The sequence below is a fragment of the Phaseolus vulgaris genome, chromosome 1 (genome assembly GCF_000499845.2).
Source record: "Phaseolus vulgaris cultivar G19833 chromosome 1, P. vulgaris v2.0, whole genome shotgun sequence".
In the NCBI taxonomy this organism is placed as follows: Eukaryota; Viridiplantae; Streptophyta; class Magnoliopsida; order Fabales; family Fabaceae; genus Phaseolus; species Phaseolus vulgaris.
In genome coordinates, this window is record NC_023759.2 from 24,843,593 (window position 1) to 24,865,693 (window position 22,101).

At 49.9% G+C, this 22,101-nt stretch overlaps 1 protein-coding gene across 1 annotated transcript in view; it reads right to left on the reverse strand.

The window, feature by feature from the left end:
* Positions 1 to 21,051: 21,051 nt before the first annotated feature.
* Positions 21,052 to 22,101, reverse strand: part of LOC137815744 (uncharacterized) — a 43,992-nt gene continuing 42,942 nt past the window's right edge. The window contains exon 3 of the mRNA XM_068618855.1: positions 21,052 to 21,315. Coding sequence (XP_068474956.1) covers positions 21,052 to 21,315 — 264 coding nt within the window. The remainder of the gene's footprint in view (positions 21,316 to 22,101) is intronic.

A 22,101-nucleotide genomic window follows, 5' to 3' on the forward strand; every position in this document is an offset into this window, starting at 1 on the left:
CCTCCTCCCTGCGCTCAAACTGCCACAGAGCCCATCAACCCTCCTTCTCCAGGCCAGCAGTTGCCTCCAGCTACCAAGCTGCCATCTTCCCCCCCAGCAGGCCAATCACCTGGTCCATCCGCTCATCCTGCTGGGGGTGCTTCTGCCCAAACTGGGGGTGCACCACCACCACTGCTGCCAACTCCTACCGCCACTGCAGAATGTGGTGGGTCTAGCTCGCGCCCAAGCGCTTCTGGGGCCACCCACGAGAATTTCAGCAGGGTCATCACCCTAGTTCGACAGCTCATAAGTAACCGGGAGCTCGTCGAGTGGAATGGTGACGAGGTTGACATGCACCTGGCAAGGCAGGTGGTGCTCTCTCTGGAATTCTCCACCCAACATCGCAAACAAATAGCCCTGGAGAAGAGGGTGAAGGAGCTTGAGCACGACAAGGAGTCACTGCGAAGTGACTTCGAAGCCGCTCAAGGGTCCGTTGAACTGATGCGAGGCATGGTGGAGAAGGCTAGGAGGGAATACCTAGCGCAGGTCCAAGAGACCATCAAGACGGAGATCTTGATGGGGCAGATGGTGAGCTCTTTGGACTGCGAGGTGGTGGAGCTTAAGGCCGAGACTTCCTCCCTGCGCCAACAGAACACTCAGCTATTGGGGGAGCTCGAGTCCGCCAAAGAAGCAGCTGCTGCTGGGGAGAAAAGACTTGAGGAGGTGGTGGGCAAACTGTCTGAAGCTGCCTCCTCCCTTGCTGCCGTCACCACTGAGAGAGATGCTGCGGAGGCTTCGAAGCAAGAACTGGAGGAGGAGAAGGCTGATTTGATGAACGTGGGTGCTGATGCCCTTACAGACGGATTCGAGCTAGCACTCGAGCAAATCAAATGCGTTCTCCCAGACCTGGACCTCTCTCAGTTCAGCATCTACCATGAAGTGGTGGATGGAAAGCTCATCCCCCCTACCCCTTAAGCCCTTCTTTTCTCTGTAAATTTAGCTTCTGCACAGTTTTTCTTTGCACTTTGGAATTGTATAAGACTTGGCTATGAATGTAATATCTCAATGTTTCTTTCTTGCGTAAGTTTCTTCTTTTGCATTTTCTTTGAACTTCACTTATCTTTATGTGCGCGACTAGCTAGCTTAGGTTCAGCGCGATCTTGGGCTTTACCTTTCCTTTCGCACACGACTAAGTGTTAACCAACTTAGGCTTAGCGCGATCTGCTTCTCTTATTCTTTTTGCTTCTACTTGATCACGACTGGCTATTCCCTCAGCTTGGTGTTTAACAGTCCTCGTGCGCTGCTTTGCACCCCTAGACAATTACTGACGACTCATCAGTGATCGTTCTTTAGTCTTTACTTAGCTTTCTCTGTCGCTCTAGCACTAAGTGCATAAAGGACTTTGACATCGATCGCTCAAGGTGATGCCTCGTCTTGGGGAAAGAAAAGTGTTTCTCACTAACCCCTCTTACTTTCCCCAAGGTCATCACCCTTTGGCGGGTTGAGTCGCTCATTCCCTGCCTCACTCCTGGGGTGAGAAGGGTTTCGGACTAAGAGTCTTACTGGGCCAATATTGGTGTATTCCAAGTGGGTAAGGACGTTTTGTCAAAACCTTTCCTTTCCCTCCCTTGGTCTTACTAGCACCCCTGGCTTTTCAAACCTTTAATTGCTTGCGCTCACACCTGGGGTGAGGAAGACTTAGATCGGTGCCAGTACTTGCGCCTAGGGCAAGTAGGGCCTAACCAATCACCTGCACTTGCACCTGGGGCAAGGAGGATTTTAACTTTAATACTTGAGCACACTTGATATGCTGGAAATTTTTCTTTAATTGGGTGGCCTCGTTAAAAACCCTCCTTAGGGAAAAGAGTGCCCCTTTGTCTGTTCAACTGTTTCCACCACATACAAAGCATGTATCCTTTAGCGCGAGAATGCCATTACTGTACAACTTTAACTGAAATAAAATTTTAAATGGGTGGCGTTCCACGTTCTGGGGATTGCTCCTCCCTCTAAAGTCTCTAGGCGATAGGCTCCGTTCTCCAATGTCTCCACCACTCTGTACGGGCCTGTCCACTTTGGGGATAACTTGTTCTGCATGTCATTCTGATGCGCCTTTCTCATCACCAGATCACCTTCCTGGAAGCGCCTGGGCCTCACTTTAGAGTTGTGCCTCCGCTCTACTCTTCTCTTCACAGCCTCAGCACTGACTCTGGCCTCTTCTCGCACTTCGTCTAGCAGATCCAGATTCACCTTACGCTCTTCATTGGACTCTTCAGCAACGAAGTTCAAGAATCTGGGGGAGCTCTCCTGTATCTCCACAGGAATCATGGCGTCTGTCCCATAGACAAGGCTGAAGGGTGTCTCATGGGTGCTGGACTGTGGGGTGGTGTGATAAGACCATACAATTCTGGGGACCTCCTCTGCCCAGCCTCCTTTGGCCCTGTCTAGTCTTCGCTTCAGCCCCCTGAGCAGCACTCGGTTTGCTGACTCCACCTGCCCATTGGTTTGTGGGTGCTCCACTGATGCGAAGACCTGTTGTATCTTTAACTCTTCACACATCTTCCTCAGCTGATGACTTGTGAACTAGGTTCCATTGTCGGAAACCAGCCTCTTGGGTATTCCGAAGCGGCAGACAATGTTCTTCCAGACGAAGTGTTCAACTTTCTGTGCGGTGATGTGTGCGACTGGCTCTGCCTCCACCCACTTGGTGAAATACTCGATGGCCACGATGAGGAACTTCATCTGCCTTGTCGCCAGGGGAAAGGGTCCTAAGATGTCAATCCCCCATGTATGGAATGGCCACGGGCTATGGATGGACCTCAACTCCTCAGGGGGTGCCTTGTGCCAGTCTGCATGCAGTTGACACTGTTTGCATCGCTGAGCAAACCTTATGCAATCTTCCTTCAGCTTTGGCCAGTAGTACCCCGCGCGGAGTACTCTACTTGCCAAAGCGCGACCACCTACGTGGCTTTCGCACACCCCCTCGTGCAGCTCAGACATGAGCCTGGTGCATTGCTCGCCGTGTACACAGATCTGCACAGGGTGAGAGAATCCAAATCTAAATAGGCTTCCATCTATAAGAGTAAACTTACTTGAACCCCTCTTTATTCTTTTTGCCTCTGCCAGATCGAGCGGGAGTACACCATCTTCTAAGTATAGCTGGTATGGCGTCATCCAGGTGTCGGGTTCCTTCTCCACATGGACCTCCATCGACTCATCGGTCTTTGAGGGTCGCGATCTCACCCTCGGTGCTCTTAGCGTTTCTTGGGTCAACGACCGATGACCGATCGTTAGACGCTCCATTGACTTGTATACATGAAGCACCTGGTTGTCTGATACGAACGCGCGCGGCACCTTCGGGGTCTCCTGAATGACAGTCCTCTGCTTCCCCCCCTTGCCTGAGCTAGCCAGCTTGGCAAGCAGGTCTGCTCGAGCATTTTGCTCTCTTGGCACGTGCACTAACTCAAACTCGGCGAAGGACGTCTTCAGGAGCTGCACATACTCCAGGTAGGCTGCCATCTGGGGATCCTTTGCTTGGAACTCCCCCGTAACCTGCCCGGTGACCAGTAACGAATCGCTCTTGGCCAACAGATTTCTCGCTCCCATTTCTCTTGCTAGCAACATTCCTGCGATCAGGGCCTCATACTCCGCCTGATTGTTGCTAGCTTTGAAGGCAAAGCGGAGGGACTGCTCGATCAGTACCCCATTTGGTCCTTCCAGGATGACTCCAGCGCCGCTTCCCTGCTGATTGGAGGAGCCATCCACCGATAACACCCATCGGAAATCTAGCCCTTCTGCAGGTGTCGCGATTGATGATAGCTCGACTACAAAGTCCGCGAACACCTGCCCCTTGATCGGTCCTCGGGGCTCGTACTGAATATCAAATTCTGACAATTCTACTGCCCATTTGACCATCCTGCCTGCTACATCAGGTTTCTTCAATACGTTCTGGATTGGCAGATCAGTCATTACCACCACTGTGAAGCTGTGGAAGTAATGCCTGAGTCTTCTGGCTGAAAACACCACCGCCAGAGCAGCCTTCTCGAGGGCTTGGTATCTTGTTTCAGGGCCTTGCAGCACTTTACTCACGAAGTAAACAGGCCTCTGGGCCTGGTCCTGCTCTTGCACCAGGACGGAGCTGACTGCTCTCTCCGTAACAGCAAAATATAGACGAAGAGGGATGCCTACCTAGGGTTTTCGCAAGACTGGTGGGCTCGCCAGGTACCCCTTTAACTTGGTGAAGGCCTCCTCACACTCCTGTGTCCAGAGAAATCTGCTGTTGCGTTTGAGACACTGGAAGTATGGGTGACCTTTCTCCCCTCCAGTGGACATAAACCGGGACAGAGCTGCCAAGCGACCGGTGAGCTGCTGCACCTCCTTCACCGTCGTTGGGCTCCTCATTGTCACGATCGCCGCACACTTCTCCGGATTAGCTTCGATTCCCCGCTCTGTCAAGAGGAAGCCCAAGAACTTCCCAGCCTCTACACCAAAAATGCATTTCTCAGGGTTGAGCTTCAGCCTGTACTTGGCAATGGTGGTGAATAGCTCTTCCAGATCAGCTGCATGATGCTTCTTCTCTTGGGACCTAACCACCATGTCATCTACATAGGCGTGTACGTTCCTTCCCAGCATGGGCGAGAGCACCCTATCCATGAGCTGCTGGTAGGTGGCCCCCGCATTCTTTAACCCGAATGGCATGACCTTGTAGCAATAGCACGACCGTTCGGTCATAAACGCAGTCTTGCATTCATCCATTGGGTGCATCCTGATCTGGTTATACCCCGAGAAAGCGTCCAAGAAGCTTAGTAGCTTTCCCCCCGAGGCGCTATCAACTAGAGCATCTATGCTGGGTAAAGGGTAAGAATCCTTGGGGCACGCCTTGTTGGGGTCAGTGAAGTCCACGCACATTCTCCACTTGCCGCTTGCCTTTTGAACCAGTACCACATTCGCTAGCCACTCGGGGTACTGGATTTCTCTGATGTGCCCTGCGGCAAGGAGCTTCTGCGCTTCGTTGTGGATCACCTTCCTCTTCTCCTCGTTGAACTTCCTTCACCTCTGACGCACAGGTCGAACCATGGGGTCCATCGACAGACGATGGCAGAGGAAATCGGGGCCGATTCCTGGCATGTCGGATGCTGACCATGCAAAGGCATTCATGTGCTTCTCAATCACACCCATGATCAGCCTTCGCTCTTCTTCAGCGAGGGATCCCCCTATCTTGAACTTTCTTCCCCCGACGTCCACTTCGACCCAACCTTCAACTGGGTGGGGCCTTCTCTCACTGGCGATGACCGCCCTCGCGATCCCTGACTCGCGAGGAGTGATCGCGCCTTCCTCTTCTTCTTCGACTTGGGCTACCTGGGAGCCCCCCACCGCAGCATCCTCCATCCTCTGAGTGTTCTGTGTCTCCCTGACCACCGATCGCTCTTCGCGCACACCTGATGGTGGTGTTGTGGTGACGTGGCACACACTTCTCTTTTGCTTCAAGTTGTTCTCATAACAGCGTCTTGCCTCAGCCTGATCCGACTTGATGGTTATCACAGTCCCCTCCATCGACGGCAGCTTCAACTTCATATGCCTCGTCGATGGTATTGCGCCCAGTCTATTGAGTGTTGGCCTCCCCAACAGGATATTGTACGCAGAAGGGGCATTCACCACCAGGTACTTTATCTTTTCAGTGCGGGCTGTCGTTCCGTCAGTGAACGTTGTCCTCAGCTCGATGTATCCCCGCACCTCCACCTGATCTCCTGCAAAACCGTAGAGACAACCAGTATACGGTCTTAGCTGGTCAGGGGACAACTGTAGCTTGTTGAATGTTGGCCAGAACATGACATCCGCCGAGCTTCCTTGATCCACGAGTACTCTATGCACTCGTCTTCCTGCTGTGATGAGAGAAATGACCACAGGGTCGTTGTCGTGCGGGACAACGTCCCGTAGGTCAGCTTTCCTGAAGATAATGTCCACTTCAGGGTAATGACTCTCATTCACTGCATCTACCGCCATCACCGATCGAGCGTATCTCCTTCTTTGTGAAGCTGTGCATCCCCCACCAGAGAAGCCTCCCGCGATCGTCTGCACTTCCCCATGCACAGGGACTTCATGCTGTTGTTCTCCAGTCTGGGATCCTGACGCGCGATCACCCTGCGGCTCACGCAGGTAATCTGCTAGAAAACCAGACTTCACCAACTCTGCCAGTTGGTGTCCCAGCGCCAAACAGGAATGAAGCGTATGGCCAAAGGCCTGATGAAACTCACACCATTCATTCTTCTTCCTTCCAAGTACCTTATCTGTCTTCTCTGGTACTCGTAGTCTTGCTGCTACAGCAGGAAGGGCGATGAGATCCGCCAATCCTACCATGAAGTTGTATCTCGGGGGTGTGTTATTCTCCCTTGCACGCCCCTTGCTCTGGTCTTTGCCTGGTGCATAGGGACGAGGTTTTTCCCGCACCTTCTTCCCCTCCTTGGCCTCATGCACCCTTGCTTGCTGTGGCTTTCCTTGCCCTCCACGCGGTCTGGGTGGTGCAGCACTTCCCCTCTTCTCAGAAACCTCTGTTTCTGCCACTATGTGCGCCACCGCACGTCGTCGAATCTCTGCAAAGGTGCTGGGATGGCTCCTGATGAGAGACTCGCTGAAAGGGCCAGGCAGCACTCCCTTCTTAAACGCGTGCACCATCATATCTTCATCTTTGGTGGGCAGCCTAACCACTTGTGCCCCAAAGCGGTTGAGGTAGTCCTTCAGCGACTCCCCCTGGTATTGGCGCACGTCGAAAAGATCGTAGGACACCACTGCAGGTGCCTTATTGACGATGTATTGCTCAGTGAAGAGCTTCGAGAACTGAGAGAAAGACGTGATGTGTCCTTCTAGTAGGCTTACGAACCACTCCATGGCGATTCCGCTGAGCGTACTCATAAACATTTTGCAGTAGACAGCGTCTGAACCCCCAGACAACATCATCTGGGTGTGGAACGCCGTCAGATGCGCCTCCGGGTCTTCTACCCCCTTGAACGATGCCTTGACCCCCACCAGGTTGGGAGGCACCATGGTTCCCATGATCTCAGGGGAGAATGGCATGGGGAACGCTCTTGGAGGTGAGGGCATCCTAGACACCCTTTCGTCAACCACGTGTTCCCTTTGCGCTTGCAGTGTCCTTCTCAACTCCTCATTGACGCGATTTAGCTCGTCGTTCCTGCTTTGCGACGCAGCTAACTCCGTCTGCATCCTCTCTTCTTCAACCTTTGATGCTGCGGCGTTATCCTGCAGCGTGCGCACCATTTCCAGGACCTGCGCCATTGTCACAGCTCCTTCGTCAGCGGATGGCGCAGGTGATGGCTGTCTGTTTCTAGGCATCTTTCTCTATCAAGGAAACTGATAAAAACTCTGGTAAGTCTTTAAAACTGTGGTATATATGGGACAACGATTCACTCGTGCCCCACGGTGGGCGCCAAATGATCCTGTCGGCAACTCGAACGTGGAGGAATCGCTCTGTAGCACACTCTGTCCCGTCTACACGACTGCGTCTTCTGCAGAATCACCCTCAGAACCTTCTCTTGCTTCTCCGAACGTGACCTGCAAAACACACAGACGGCACCTCTAGCGGCCGTTTGCACTCCGACGATCAAGTTAGTCCACAGAACCACCAAAGACTAGAAAACTAGTAATGTGTGTGAAAAACTCTTGTACTCTGTTTTTTCACGTCTCTTTTGTTCCTCCCCACTTCTCTCCCTGATTCCTCCTTTTATCTCTCTGTCTCTGCTTCTGGGCATAACAAAATTCTGTTATGCTTTTCTGGCATGTGTCAGAAACCTGTTACGCTTTTCAAAGACAGTGTACCTGCAGAATCAGAGAGAGTGGGTGTCTGTGCGTGTCCGCGCGTCTCTGCGCTGGGCTGCGCCTGTCTGTACCCTTAATGGTACGGAGTGCACTTTTGTCTGGACCGCACCCCTCTCAGATGATGACACGTGGAGTGATGTGATTCCAATAGCCACATAGAACAAGATTCTTGACACTTTGAGGAATCACCTTGAGCTGGAAAATATAGAGGCACTTTCTTAGAAGTTGGATCATGGTTCTAAAATCAAGAACTCACCAATAACAAGTACCAAATCCCAAACTCATTTGGATGAACCAAATATTGTCAAATTGAATCAACAAAGGAAAAATAAAAAAAAGAGACCGAAAAGAATTGAATCAAAAACAAAAGTACCGAACAGAATTAAGAAACAAACAGAAAATAGGTGCTGGAAAATTAGAGGAACCGAAACAACAATAACTCAAAACACAAGGCAACATGAACAAATTGAAGAAGAAGAAAGGAAGGAGAAGAGAATGCTCATGAAGATGGAAGATAGGTTGGATGATCACGCCACTAGAAGTATGGATGCTCCTAGATGAGTGTGCAAGCTGCCACTTGAGGAAACCATGGTCCTTCAAGATAAGACTAGAGTAGAAGCTCAAAAGCTCTCCAAATGCTCACTCCAATTTTGAGTATAGTTTCTTTAGATGAATTCAAATCTGAAATTTACAAGGAAGGCACCTCTATTTATAGCCTAAGGTGCTGAAAAAGAAAGCTAAAAACAATTCAAAATTCCCTCCCAAAACCATCTAGAACCGGCGCTAAAATGCAAAGCAAGGAAGGTGTGATCCTTCCCTTCACTTTGGCACCCCATATTCTACTTCTACACCTATCTACTAATACACCCCCCTAAAGCTCCTAACTAAAACCTAAAAGATGCTATAACAAAAGAGGTTTCTAAGGTTTCCCTCTAAGCACCTTCAACTAAAGACACTACAAAAAGAGAAAATAAATGTCCTCTAGCTCCCAAGGCTTTGAACATGCTTCTTGTAATCCTTTGAGGTGGACTTTGACCTCCATGGGCGTCCTCCATTTGTGCCTCCACCTCTTCTTGAGCTTGATGAGTGGTCTCCATGTTCTCTTGGGCTTGATCTCCATCATGGAGGCCTGCAACTCACATCTAACCACACACGTGTCACTTACTGGAAGGGCTCTAGCGCCTCTCTTTGTGTGCCTCAGTTACGCCCTTGCGGAGTAACTCAGGATGTTTCTCTTATCTGGGTAAATCGCATACTCTTAGGAGAACGTCGGGTGTGGCTGGTCTAGGCACACTCACCAAACGTTGCTCTCTGCGTAGGCGACTTACCCTTCACGATGCCACGCACGTAATGGGTTGAGGGAATCACCAATCACTAACTAGCTTACTAGTTCCCTCAGGCCACTCTCGTGCATGATTCCCTGAGGTGTGCTCATGCGAGATCCATGCGTAACGCTCTCGCTGGGAACCTCAGTCCCAGTTTAACTACGTGTAACACGAGACCCCGATGACAATACACCCGATGACTGATCAGTGTTTATTCGCTTCTCGCGCTCTGCCTCCAGGCGCGAGTCTGGGAACTGGTCTGCTGGTGGCCACTTGGCTATTGACCACCGATCACCATTCTGGGTGATCTATCCCCCGACCTCTCTGCCGCCTGATCTGTCGGTGGTAACTTGGTTACTGACCACCGATCACCTCTCTTGGCGATCGTCCCCCCGACCTCTCTGCCACCTGGTCCACGTGTCACCCTTCGAGTGGTCCACGTGGTTCTCTGATGCTGACGTCATCGACTGCCGATGACCGATCGGATCAGATGGTGAAGTGGCAGTAGAGCTGTCAGAATTTGATATTAAGTACGAGCCCCGAGGTGCGATTAAAGGGCAAATCTTTGCAGATTTCGTGGTCGAGCTCTCATCGGAGGCGACACGAGTTGAAGGGGACGATTTCCGTTGGGTGCTCTCGGTGGATGGATCGTCGAACCAGCAGGGTAGCGGTGCTGGAGTCATTTTAGAAGGACCCAACGGCGTGCTGATCGAACAATCTTTGAGGTTTGCCTTCAAAGCCAGCAACAATCAAGCAGAATATGAGGCGCTGATCGCCGGGATTTTGCTGGCAAAGGAGATGGGAGTGAGGGTGTTGATGGCTAAGAGTGACTCGCTGCTAGTCACAGGGCAAGTAACAGGCGAGTTCCAGGCTAAAGATCCACAAATGGCGGCTTACTTGGAGTACGTGCGGGAATTGAAGAGTTCCTTTGCCTCCTTTGAAGTGGTGCATGTGCCCAGAGAGCAGAATGCCCGAGCTGACTTGCTAGCCAAGCTCGCCAGTTCAGGCAAGGGGGTAGGCAGAGGACGGTGATTCAAGAAACTCTGAAGACGCGGAGAGCATTTGTGGCAGATCACCTGGTTCTTCAGATAAGCAGGTTGACGGAAAAAGCGGCAAGAAGTCACAGGTCTTTGACGCAAGAAACGTTGAGATCGCCGAGAATTAGAGCGTGTCGGGGAGAGAGGGTGAACATGACGCAGATCTGTGCTACCCATGAGCCAGACACCTGGATAACATAGTACAAGCGGTGCCTGGCAGATGGCCTCCTCCCGCTGGATCTGACAGAGGCTAGGAAGGTAAAGAAAAATTCTAGCAAGTACACATTGATTGATGGCGATCTGTACAGGTTTGGGTTCACTCACCCACTCCTGGAATGTGTACATGGCGAGAAGTGCACGAGAATCATGGGAGAGCTCCACGAAGGAATATGCGGAAGCCACGTCGGGGGTCGAGCTCTGGCCGCAAGGACTCTCCGTGTAGGTTACTACTGGCCAACGATGAGAGAAGATTGTAAGAGATATGCACAGTGTTGCAAACAATGCCAACAGCACGCCGATTGGCACAAGGCGCCTCCCGAGGATTTGAAATCGATTTACAGCCCTTGGCCGTTTCACACTTGGGGAATCGACATTCTGGGACCATTCCCGCTGGCGATCAGGCAGATGAAGTACTTGGTGGTGGCGATTGAGTATTTCACCAAGTGGATCGAAGCAGAACCAGTGGCCCAGATCACCGCACACAAGATCGAAGGTTTCGTGTGGAAGAACATTGGGTGCCGGTTTGGTGTGCCCAAGCGCCTGGTGCCGGACAATGGGACTCAGTTTGCAAGTCACCTGTTGAAGAAGCTGTGTGAAGGGGTGGGAATTCAACAAGTGTTTGCATCCGTCGAGCACCCTCAGACAAATGGCCAAGTAGAGTCAGCTAATCGGGTGTTGCTGAGAGGCTTGAAGAGAAGGCTAGAGAAAGCCAAAGGAAGCTGGGCTGAGGAGGTACCCCGTATAGTCTGGGCGTACCACACCACTGAGCAGTCAGGAACTCATGAGACCCCGTTCAGCTTGGTCTATGGGTGTGATGCAATGATTCCAGTAGAAATCCAGGAGAGCTCGCTGAGATTTCAGAACTTCGTAGAGGAAGACTCGAATGAGGAGAGAAGGCTGAACCTGGATCTACTGGATGAGGTCAGGGAAGAAGCGAGGTTAAAAGCTGAGGCGGTGAAGAGAAGGATTGAACGAAGATATAACTCGAAGGTGATGCCGAGACAGTTCAGAGAAGGCGACCTGGTGATGAGGAAAGCCCACCAGTACGAGATGGAGAATAAGCTGTCGCCCAAGTGGACGGGACCGTTCAGAATAACCGAGGCGCTCGGGAACGGCGCCTACCGCTTAGAGACATTGGAAGGAGGGGCGATTCCTCGCACTTGGAACGCCACGCACCTCAAGTTGTATTACAGTTGAGAACTTTGTAAGTAAAGATAAACACGAAGTTACATTACAATGTCTCTGATAAAACAGTTTGAAGGGGGCACTCTTTTTTCCCTAAGGAGGGTTTTTAACGAGGCCACCCAATAAAGAGAAGTTTCAAAAAGTTTAAGTTGTTTCAGATTGCATGCCTGTTGTGTTCAGAAAGTTTTGAAGAAAGACCTTGTCACTTATATGTGATTTAAGGCAAGTAAAGATATATTGCATGCTTTCTAAAAAGTTTTAAGTCCTCATCGTCTTTCGGCGATCGGAGGCACCAGTTAAAAGACCTCAACGCCCACGCGCGTTCTGAGGCGAGATAAAGACCTCCTCGCCGACGAGCGAGTGCAGGCGAGGAAGAGCGAAAAGTCCTCAGTGTTTCTGGGGGCGAGAAGATGTAACCCCTGGGGCAATGTAGAGGCACCAGTGAAAAGTCCTCAGTGCTTCTGGGGGCGAGAAGATGCAACCCCCGGGGCAATGTAGAGGCAAGTTAAAGACCTTTTCGCCTATGAGCGAGTTCAGGCGAGTTAAAGACCTTTTCGCCTATGAGCGAGTTCAGGCAAGATAAAATCCTTCTCGTCTCGAACGAGTTCAGGTATGGTGTAGAGGGTGGAAGAAGTTTGGGAAGGTGGCTAAGGTAGGTTCGAAGAGAACGCCTAGCCACCCGGTCTCTTGTTCTGAAGCTCAAGGAGGTAGAGAAGGATCCGAAAGGCGCCTCTACCCCCAGATGAAGGAACAATGGCCAAGTTGTGAAGCCAGAAAGAAGCTGATATCGCCAAGAGTCTTTGGCGACCAGGAAAAGTTCAAACAGTGGCGAGAAAGTTAAAGACCCGTCTTGATGAAGCAGATCGGGTAAAGCAATGTCTTAAGCCATTAGTGGAGTTAAAGTTCGTTGTTTGGAGAGTGATTTTACGCTAAGGTTCGTTATCTTAAGATTACAAGTTGTTGGAGGGGTTGTTATTCGAAATCGAAGTGGTTTGAAGCAGTTAAGTATAAGATCGAGCCTACGAAATCGCTAAGTTAATTTCTTGAAGCAAATTGTGCAAGGAAGTTAAAGCAGACAAAGAAGTTACAAGAAGAAATGCAAAGGTCTTGACATTAAGTAAATATCAGTTCGGGGCAGTGTACAGAAAAAGAAAAAAGTTCATTACAATTATACGCAAAGGGAAAGCATAAAGGTAGTGGATGGAGGGAATTGATCAGTCTTCAGCGGGAACCACCTTCCCATCCACCACCTCGTTGTTAAGGACACCATGCTAAGATCCAGATCAGGGAACAAGCAGGCGAACTGTTCCCGTGCGGCCTCGAATCCAGCAGCTAGAATTTGGGCAGAACTCAGATTAAGCTCTTCAATTTGTTTCTTGAGTTCTTCAGTTTGTTCTTCAGCCCCTCATTGTGCTGCTCCAGCTCTTCAGCTTGCTTCTTGAGTTTTTCGATGGTTTCCTGAGCTTGAAGAAGGTCTCCAGCAACCTTCTTGGATTCTGCTTGCACCTGGCCCAATTCAGCAGCGATTTTTCCCTTCTCTGTGTTGGCTTCGACAAGTTTCGCCATGGTGTCGTCCCTTTCTTTTCCACCGCCCCCAGGAAGACCTCCCGATCGGCTGACCTTTGCTCCAGTTTCTTCACCTTGGTGCATCAGCTTTGATTAAGGCCTCCAGGTCAGCCACTTTCACGCGATAAGGCACCAGCTTGCTCTCTAGCTCGATCTTCTCTTGAGCCAAGAGCTGTACCTTATGGCGGAGATCGGTGGCCTCCTTGCGCGCCACCCTGAGCTCGGTGCTCATTGCATCTTCTACTCGGGAATGTTCAATCTCCGCGAGTGTTAGATTGAAGGATAACTTCTCCACCTCAACCCTCATAGTGCTATTCTCAGTTCGAAGGTTGAAGAGGTCATCCTGGAGCTTCCTGGTGGAGCTCTCCACAGCTCTAGAGATAATGGTGGGGAAGTCCTCTGCCATCATCTTCAGTTTGGCCAAGAAAGGCTCCCACATCCTCGTGACCTCGAGAGAGAGGCTTGCTGGTGGAGGCATCGGGTGGGTTTGTTGTTGGCTCTCGCCGCCACCTTCTTTAGTTTTTTGCTCAACAGGTGCTTCTTGGCGTGGTGGCGACGTCGGGGATTCAGTAATCAGAATTGGAGAGTTATGGCAACCTCATCCCCGATTGGAGCAACGTCTGCGGCGAGGCATTTGAAGGAGGATCCCTTCCAGCTGTTGCATAAGGCGTGGAGGCGCTCGGGGGGTCCTCCATGAAGTTTGGCTCGGGGCCTCAACCGCAGGTGGCGCAGACGCCAACGGAATTGCTTGGGACTGGTGAGGCAGGAGCTGGCGGAGGAGGCAATGTTGGAGGTGGGAGCAGGCTGGATGGTGGTGTTGATGCTGGAAGAGGGGGCGGAGCAGATGGTGAAGAAGGTGCCACCCTCTTCCTCTTCGTGACAAGGCCATCTTCAGTAGCCTCATCGTCTTCCTCTTCCTCCTCGTGGACTACTTGGGGGGCTTTCCTCTTGGGTTCCTGAGGACAAGCTTTAGGCGTTGGTTGGCGGGTTGGACATCGGGAGGAGTTGGGCCTTTGGGTGCGATCTGCCCTGAGCAGCGGCGATCTCCACCATAGAGTTTGGCACGGTTTAGAACCCGATGCCAACCCGTGGGTTCGAGCGAGCTTCCTCAGTTAAGTGAGCTTGCCCTGGCCCAACGTATTATCTGCATAGAGCAAAAGTGCATGGTTTAGCTCAGAGAGAAAATAAATGCATAAGGCAGTATGCAGCAAAGCAGATAAATGGTGCAGAAAATAAAACCAAAGTCTTGCGCACAACGCACAAGACGCCCAGAAACAGTTAACAGAGATAATGTCAAGGAAATGACTTAGACGTTCTAACCTATGCGAATTTCGAGTTGGTCCTCGAAGAACTCGAAGCAGATGAGCGTGGTGGTGAGGAAGGTGATGTTGGCATCTGCCACACTCTTCCAGAAGAAGCAGAGGTCTCTGTCCAAGGCACCCATGCTATCAGGACTTCTTGGCCTCCTGAAGCTACTCTTGGACTCCTTGTTTCCCTTGTTTACCCAATACAAGGGGAAACCGTCGAGCAAGAAGCGTCCTTGTCATTGGGGCGCACCTGGACGAACTTGCCTTTCCAGTCTTTGTAGGATTGCTGGAAGATCGAGAGGATCGACCTCCCAGCAATCCCGTTCAAGCTTACCCATAGGCGATCTCCTGGGTGCTTGGCTTCAAAAGAAATAAGAAGACATCTACTGATGCTGGCAACCCCAGATGGTCGCACATGACCTGGAACGCCCGCACGAACGCCCAGCTGTTGGGATGAAGCTGGGCGACGGCGATATCGAGCTCGGTGAGAAGCTCCCTTTCAAAACGGGTGAAGGGAACCTAAGTTTCACCTTCTTGAACAGGGTTGTGTAAACGAAGCAGAAGGGTCCACCGTTGTTCCCCTTTCACACTAGGGATGTTAAATGTTTTAAATGCTATGGAAGAGGACATGTACAAGCACAATGTCCAAACCAAAGAACCTTGTTTTGGAAAGGTAAAGATGAATATACTAGTTGTGAAGACGAACCTAGTGAGAAAAAAGAAGGGGAGAAGAAGAAAGAGTGTATCCTTTAGAGGGGGAATTAATGATGATTAAAAGAACCCTCAACAATCAACCTAGTGCAACCATGGAAACACAAAGAGAGAACATCTTTCACACAAGATGTAAAGTTTTAGAAAACATATGTTCTCTCAAGGCACTAGATTAGTTGAAAAATTAAATCTACAAGTGTTCCCGCCGGTTGACCAGGGACGTCTTCGTGCATGGCTTCTAATCGCGAGCTAGGGCACCTTCGTTCTGCGCTGTCGTGAGTACCTGAAAGAAGTGAACAAAGGGGCGCCCTTGCGGCCGTTTGCACTCCGACGATCAAGTCATCTAGCGAGAAACATCAAAGAACACACCTCCGTATCGGAGCACCGTGAATGGATGCTCTGAAGGTGGTTGAATGACTAAATAACTAATTTCTCTCTAATTGCCTGTGCGTACAGTGGGTTCGCGAGCAAGCAACTAGAGTGTGTGTAAAACTGAGTCTGGATCAGATCCCTGTCTGATATGAGTTGGATTGAACATAGACACTTTTAAACTCTTGAACACAACATTATATGAGAATGAAAACAACAATTCAAGGATCAAAGAGTGCTTAAACAATGAAAACGAAAATACATCAACAAAACAACAAGCTGAAAACAGAAATGGAATCCAGGAAGCTAAGGATCATCAATGGAGACATAGCCTTCAAATGATGATCCAAACTCAATAAGAGTGCTATCTCCTTGTAAACATCCATGGAACAAGATATTAAACACAATTGAATTAAAAACAAAAGGTACCGAACAGAAAAATGAAGAACAGCACAAGGAACACAAGAACAATGGGTGGAAGGAGAAGAACGCTAAGGATATGATAAACTATCGAATGAAATTGCAAAAGAAGATGAAAGGAATGACACTTATGTAATTGTACCGCCTGGTAGTCGGAAGTGATGACGTGGCATCTAGCTACAGTATAGGCGTGTTGACAAGATGCCAGGTTGGCAGAGGGAAGGAAGTCGGGGGACTCGTGTAGTCGCCAGTTATTAAGTTGGCGTGCTCCGATCTCCAGCATACCAGAATCGGCGATCACCGGGTTAAGAGATGAAGTCGCCAGATGTAAACTCAGGCGACCAAGTGATTGGAGATCGCCGGAGCAAGCACATCGCCAAAGATGAAGATGGTGCAGATTATGAAGGCGGCCGGCGAGACCACAGGGAAGGTGTACGAAGGCACCCTAACTCGCCAGTTATAGTAGAGATCGTGCTCCAAGTTAGCTATGCACTGGCAGCACATGCATAAGTAACTTAGCCAAAAGAGAGTCAGAAGCAGCGCCCAAGGTCAAGGAGGCTCCAGATGATGGCACGTGTACGACTGGATGCGAGCCACGTGTCCAGCTGCGTAACTGCCAGGAGAGAGAAAGTGACCAGGTATAAAAGGGTTTCCCAACGAACTTTCGAGGGACGCACGTTCAGATTGTATTCTTTACTCTTGCGAGTTCTTGAGCATACTGTGAGAGAGAACATTGCACGGTTCCTTGAGAGTTCTTGAGTGTTTGCTCTTGAAGTATTTGGTGGTTCAATCACTGACTTGGGCGTTGGAGTGCGATCGGCCGCAGCGGCGCCGCTCTGTTCTTTTGCAGGTTCTTGAAGTGGATCGTGACGAAGGACGGAGGTAGAAGCGGTGCACACGTCGATCCATTGACGAGCAAGTCCCAACGTTCTGGTCAACAGGCAGGATCAGTAATGAAGCTCGGCTAAAATGAGAATTTGGAATTGCATCACGCCACTTGGAGTCCTTGTTCCATGATAAGTGAAAGGAAGCCGCCACTTGAAGCTCTCCAATGGCACACAAGATAAGGCTATGGAAGAAGGAGAAACCAAAACTCACAATTCTCTCTCAATTTGAGTAGAGTTTCTCTATATCCAATTTCTAATTTTGAATTTTACAAGAGCCCACACCTCTATTTATAGTGAGAGGGTGCTGAAAAACAGGTGGGAAAATTAAAATGAAACTCATTTGAAATTCCCACAAAAAACAAGTCACATGAGAGGTGTGACCTTTTTCTACTATGACACCTCCTAAAAACTACACCTACACCTACTCTCCTAAGTCACATGGACAATGTGACTTTATTTTACATATTCACACTCCTTTATTTAATATCCACACCTCCTATAACTATACAAGAGTAATTCAAATGATGCTCTTTTATTTAATGCTTGGCCTTGTCCCTCATGGTTTGGACTTGGGCTTCTTGGGCTTGGGCCTTCTTGGGCTTGGGCTTGGGGCTTGGGCCTCATCTTTTGCAAAGACTAATAAGAAGAACTTTAAATGCTTTGGCCCTTGTCCATTTCTTCTATTGATAACATCTTTTTTATTCTCATCACTGTCTCAAACGTCTAAGGCCTCTTTTAAACGTCTAAGGCATTCAAAGCGTCTTAAAGTGCAGTTAAAGCGTCTTAAAGCGCATTTAAGCGCGTTTAAAACGTCCAAAGCATTTAAAGCGTTTAAAGTGCTTTAAAGCATTTGAAACGTAAACTGAATAAAAACGTACCTTAGCAAACTTTTAGGGAAACTTATACACCTTGTGATGAGAATCAAATAAAGGAGGCTTTAAAGGAGTACTTGGCGACGCCGCCTGTGCTTTGCAAGCCACGGGCAGGCGTCCCCCTTCGTTTGTACTTCGCTATGACTGAGTGGGCTATTAGTTTTGTACTGGTCCAAGAGCAGGATCAAGTGCAGAGACCCATCTACTTCGTAAGCAAGGCTTTGCAAGGCCTAGAGTCGAGGTACCAGTCGTTGGAGAAGGCGGCGTTGGCAGTAGTGTTCTCGGCCAGGAGGCTCCGCCACTATTTTCACAGCTTCATAGTGGTGGTGATGACGAACCTCCCCATTCAGAAAGTACTTCAGAAGCCAGATGTAGCTGGAAGGATGGTTCGCTGGGCGGTGGAGCTGTCAGAGTTTGATATCCAGTTCGAACCCAGGGGATCCATCAAAGGACAAGTCTACGCAGATTTCGTCGCAGAGCTCTCATCAGGAGGAGGCCCTCAAGAGATGGACTTAGGATTGCAGTGGATGCTCTCAGTGGTCTTTCAATCAATAGGGGAGTGGTGCGGGAATAATCTTGGACCGAACGGTGTTGATCGAGCAAGCCCTACGTTTCGCCTTCAGAGCAAGCAATAACCAAGCTGAGTACGAGGCGCTGATCGCTGGAATGCTCTTGGCAAAGGAAATGGGGGCTCAAAGTCTCTTGGCGAAGAGTGATTCCCAGTTGGTCGTAGGGCAAGTACCAGGGAGTACCAAGCAAAGGATCCGCAGATGGCAGCATATCTAAAGTATGTCCAACTATTGAAGGGAGCTTTCGTTACGTTTGAGCTGGTGCATGTCCCTAGAGAGCAAAATGCCAGAGCTGACCTGCTCGCCAAGCTGGCCAGCTCAGGCAAGGGGGGAAGGCAGAGGACAGTCATCCAAGAGACGCTCAAAACGCCGCGAAAGTTTGTGGCAGACAACAGGGTGGACGTTCTTCACATTAGCGCAGCAAGAGGAAAGCCAAGGAGCCATCGCTCTTTGATTCATGATACGGCGAGGACACCCCGCATCAGCACCTTCGCGGCCTCGCCCGAAGGAGAGAAGTGTGTGCAAGTATGTGCCTTGGAGGAAGACGACACGTGAATGACACCTTATAGGCGATACATTTCAGATGGGATTCTCCCAGCAGAACCTGGAGAAGGAAAGAGGATAAAGAAGAACTCTGCAAGGTACACTCTCATTGATGGAGTGTTATTTAGGCATGGGTTCACACATCCAATTCTGACATGTGTGAGTGGCGACGAGTGTACGAGGATCATGTCAGAGCTTCACGAGGGGATTTGCGGAAGCCATGTGGGGGAAGATCATTAGCTTCCAAGGTGATTCGCGCTGGGTTTTATTGGCCTTCGGTGAGGGAGGATTGTGTGAGTTATGTCCAGCGATGCAAGCAGTGTCAGATTGACGCTGACTGGCACAAGGCGCCTCCAGAAGAGTTGAGATCTATTTACAGCCCATTACCCTTCCACACATGGGGAATCGATATTATGAGGCCTTTCCCTCTGGCGATAAGGCAGATGAAGTATTTGATAGTCGCCATCGATGTATTTGAAGAGAAGAGTGGAGCATCAGTACAACTCTAAGGTGAAGCCACGACAATTCCAAGTTGGTGACCTGGTCATGAGGAAGGCTCATCCTTACGAGTTGGAGAACAAGTTGTCTCCCAAGTGGACCGGACCTTTCAGAATAACCGAAGCCAAGGGAAATGGTTCGTACAAGTTAGAGACTCTAGAGGGGGGCCCCATCCCACGCAGCTGGAATGCGGCCAATTTAAAATTTTATTTCAGTTGAAGAATTATGAAGTACACAGTTGTAAAGGGGACACTCTTTTTCCCTCTCAGGGGTTTTTTAATGAGGTCACCCAAGTAAAAAGAAGTTCAAGAAAACTTTGTCCCAGCTTTAACTTTTCTCACAACGTAAAGCAAGTAGCGGGAGCACATGCTCATGCGCAGGTGTCAAGTCAAAAGGTACGCTCAGTATAAGTTAAAATCCGGGTGTCTAGTCCCTGAGCTGGGGTTAAGGGATTCCTTCGGGACGCCCCCTCCTCAGGTAGGAATAGCTAGCCCCGGTGTCTGATGTTTAGACACCTCGCAAGGAAGTGGCAGGGGCGTTTCCTTCGACTGTGGGCATCAGACAGAAAGAAGTTTCAGAGCAGTGGAGAACCAAGTCACTTGGTGCAGATACACGCACTTAAGGAGAAGCGCCATCCTTCGGGAAACCTTCTCCTTAGGCGTAATCACCAAAATCCCTGGTCATCTTGTTGTTTATACACCAGGGACGATACGGCGATGTTTCCCACACGCCTCTCCCTGGGCGTGGGCACCAAGAACACTGATCGCCTTGGTGTTTTCAGACACCCTGGGATGAAACGACACTACCCCAGGGTGGGCCTCTCCTCAGGCATGGGCACCAAGCGCGCAAAGATAAGGGCAAAGTTGCCTGGGTGTTTAGACACCCCGTGATAAGGACGATATGACGTTATGACGTGTACCAAAAGCGTGACTTTGCCCCAAGTGTTTAGACACGCTGAGAACGATACGACCTCGCGTTCAGCAGGTTTCTCCTCGAGCGTGGACACCCAGTACAGATAAGATAAGCCCTCCTCACCTTCGAGCGATGTCGAGGCCACAAAGGAAGAGATAAAGCCCTCCCTCGCCCTTGGGCGATGTCGAGGCCATAGAAGAGACGAGATCCTTTCTCATCCTAAGTGATGAAAAAGCTAGCAATACTTTGTCAGTAAGAGCCTTGGGATATAAGAAAGCGAAGAGCAAGTTGAAACTTTTGCAAGTTGAAGAGGCAAAAGAAAATCGAGGAGTAACAAGAAAAAGGGTGAAGAGCACGAGTTATCAAAAGCCATAAAGACAAGAGAAGTCCTCCTTCACCTTTGAGTGATGATGAGGCACGAAGAAAAAATCCTCCTTCACCTTTGAGTGATGATGTGAAGTCCTCCTATGTCTTTGGGCGATGGCGAGCAGGCGACGCCTTCAAGAGGTAGCTTCCTCGCAGATCCGAAGGCCGAGTGATGCTTGAAGTGAAAAGATCGAGAGAAGGGTATGCATCACGACTTAGAAAGAAAGAGTGACAAAGAAAGTCACGTGCTACCTAAAGAGTTAAAGGCAAAGCGACGAAGAGATACATCAGAGGTGAATACCAGTTACGCCTTTGATATAGTAAAGAAAGCAGAAGCAGATAAAGATGCAAGTGAAGTTAAAGGCGAACAAGAATATAAAGATAAGAGTCGAATGGCATTTAAATAAATAAAGTTGGATGTCAGAACTACAGATAGTGCAAAGGTTGGTAAATACAAATTTACAAAGAAGATGGACGCCTGGTAGGTACTGCACATTCCCCGAGGTCGAGGGGCACCACCTTTCCATCGACGATTTGATTGCCAGGGTCAGAGTTTGAGGTGTTAATCTCTGGATTTTCACACGTTGCTTGAGCCAAAGCCTCTTTAAACCCCTCCTCAAACGTGTCAGCCATGTCGTCGAGGAGTTCTTTGTTGGATTTCTCCAATTCTTCAATCTTGGAGTTCTTGGTGGCTAGCTGCTTATCCAAAAATTCCTTCTCCACCTAAAGTTTGTTGACATCAGCTTGTAGTTTGCCCTTTTCAGCCTGGAGAAGGTTAGGAGCTTCGACCTTCGCAGCTAGCTCCCCCTCAGTTTTCCCAAGCTTTTGCTCCCGGCCAACGCAGTGGGCTTCAAGTTTCTTCTGCTGTGCATCAGAAGCCTTCGTTGCGTCTTCGAGCTCTGCAATTTTGACTCGAAGGGGCACAACGTGTGTACCATCCCGTCCCCGGGCGTTGACCAAAGGTCAAAGTCAACACATGGTTGGACCCCTTGAGGGACCCAAGGAAGAAAGTCAACAGGCTGACCGCTTGGGGGATCGCCAAGTTAAGGCGTCGCCTCGCAAAGGCGTCACCTAAGAAAGGCGTCGCCTCGCAAAGGCGTCGCCTAAGAAAGGCGTCGCCCTAGAAAGGCGTCTCCAGGTAAAGGCATCACCAAAATAAGACATAGCCGAGTCAAGACATCACAAGGAGGGCTCGAGCCTCCTTGACAGCTAAGAATGGCGACAAAGAGAAAAAAAAAGGTGGCTTCAAGGCCACAGTCCTAGTACTAGTAGGGAGTAATCTAACTCGTGAAGCACCCACGCCACCGCTGGAAAACCCTGGGACAGATACGACCCATGAGGGGGCCACGCCCAGGGGAGAACCACGTGCATGGTACGAGAGAAAGGTAGATACACTCCCAAGGTGTGTGACTAGAAGTTGGGGCGCATGAGCTGGCACCCAGAAAGTCACCCCCTTACGCCAAATGCACTTCGAGAAAGGAGGGTTTGCACGATGGATTAACCCTAAGT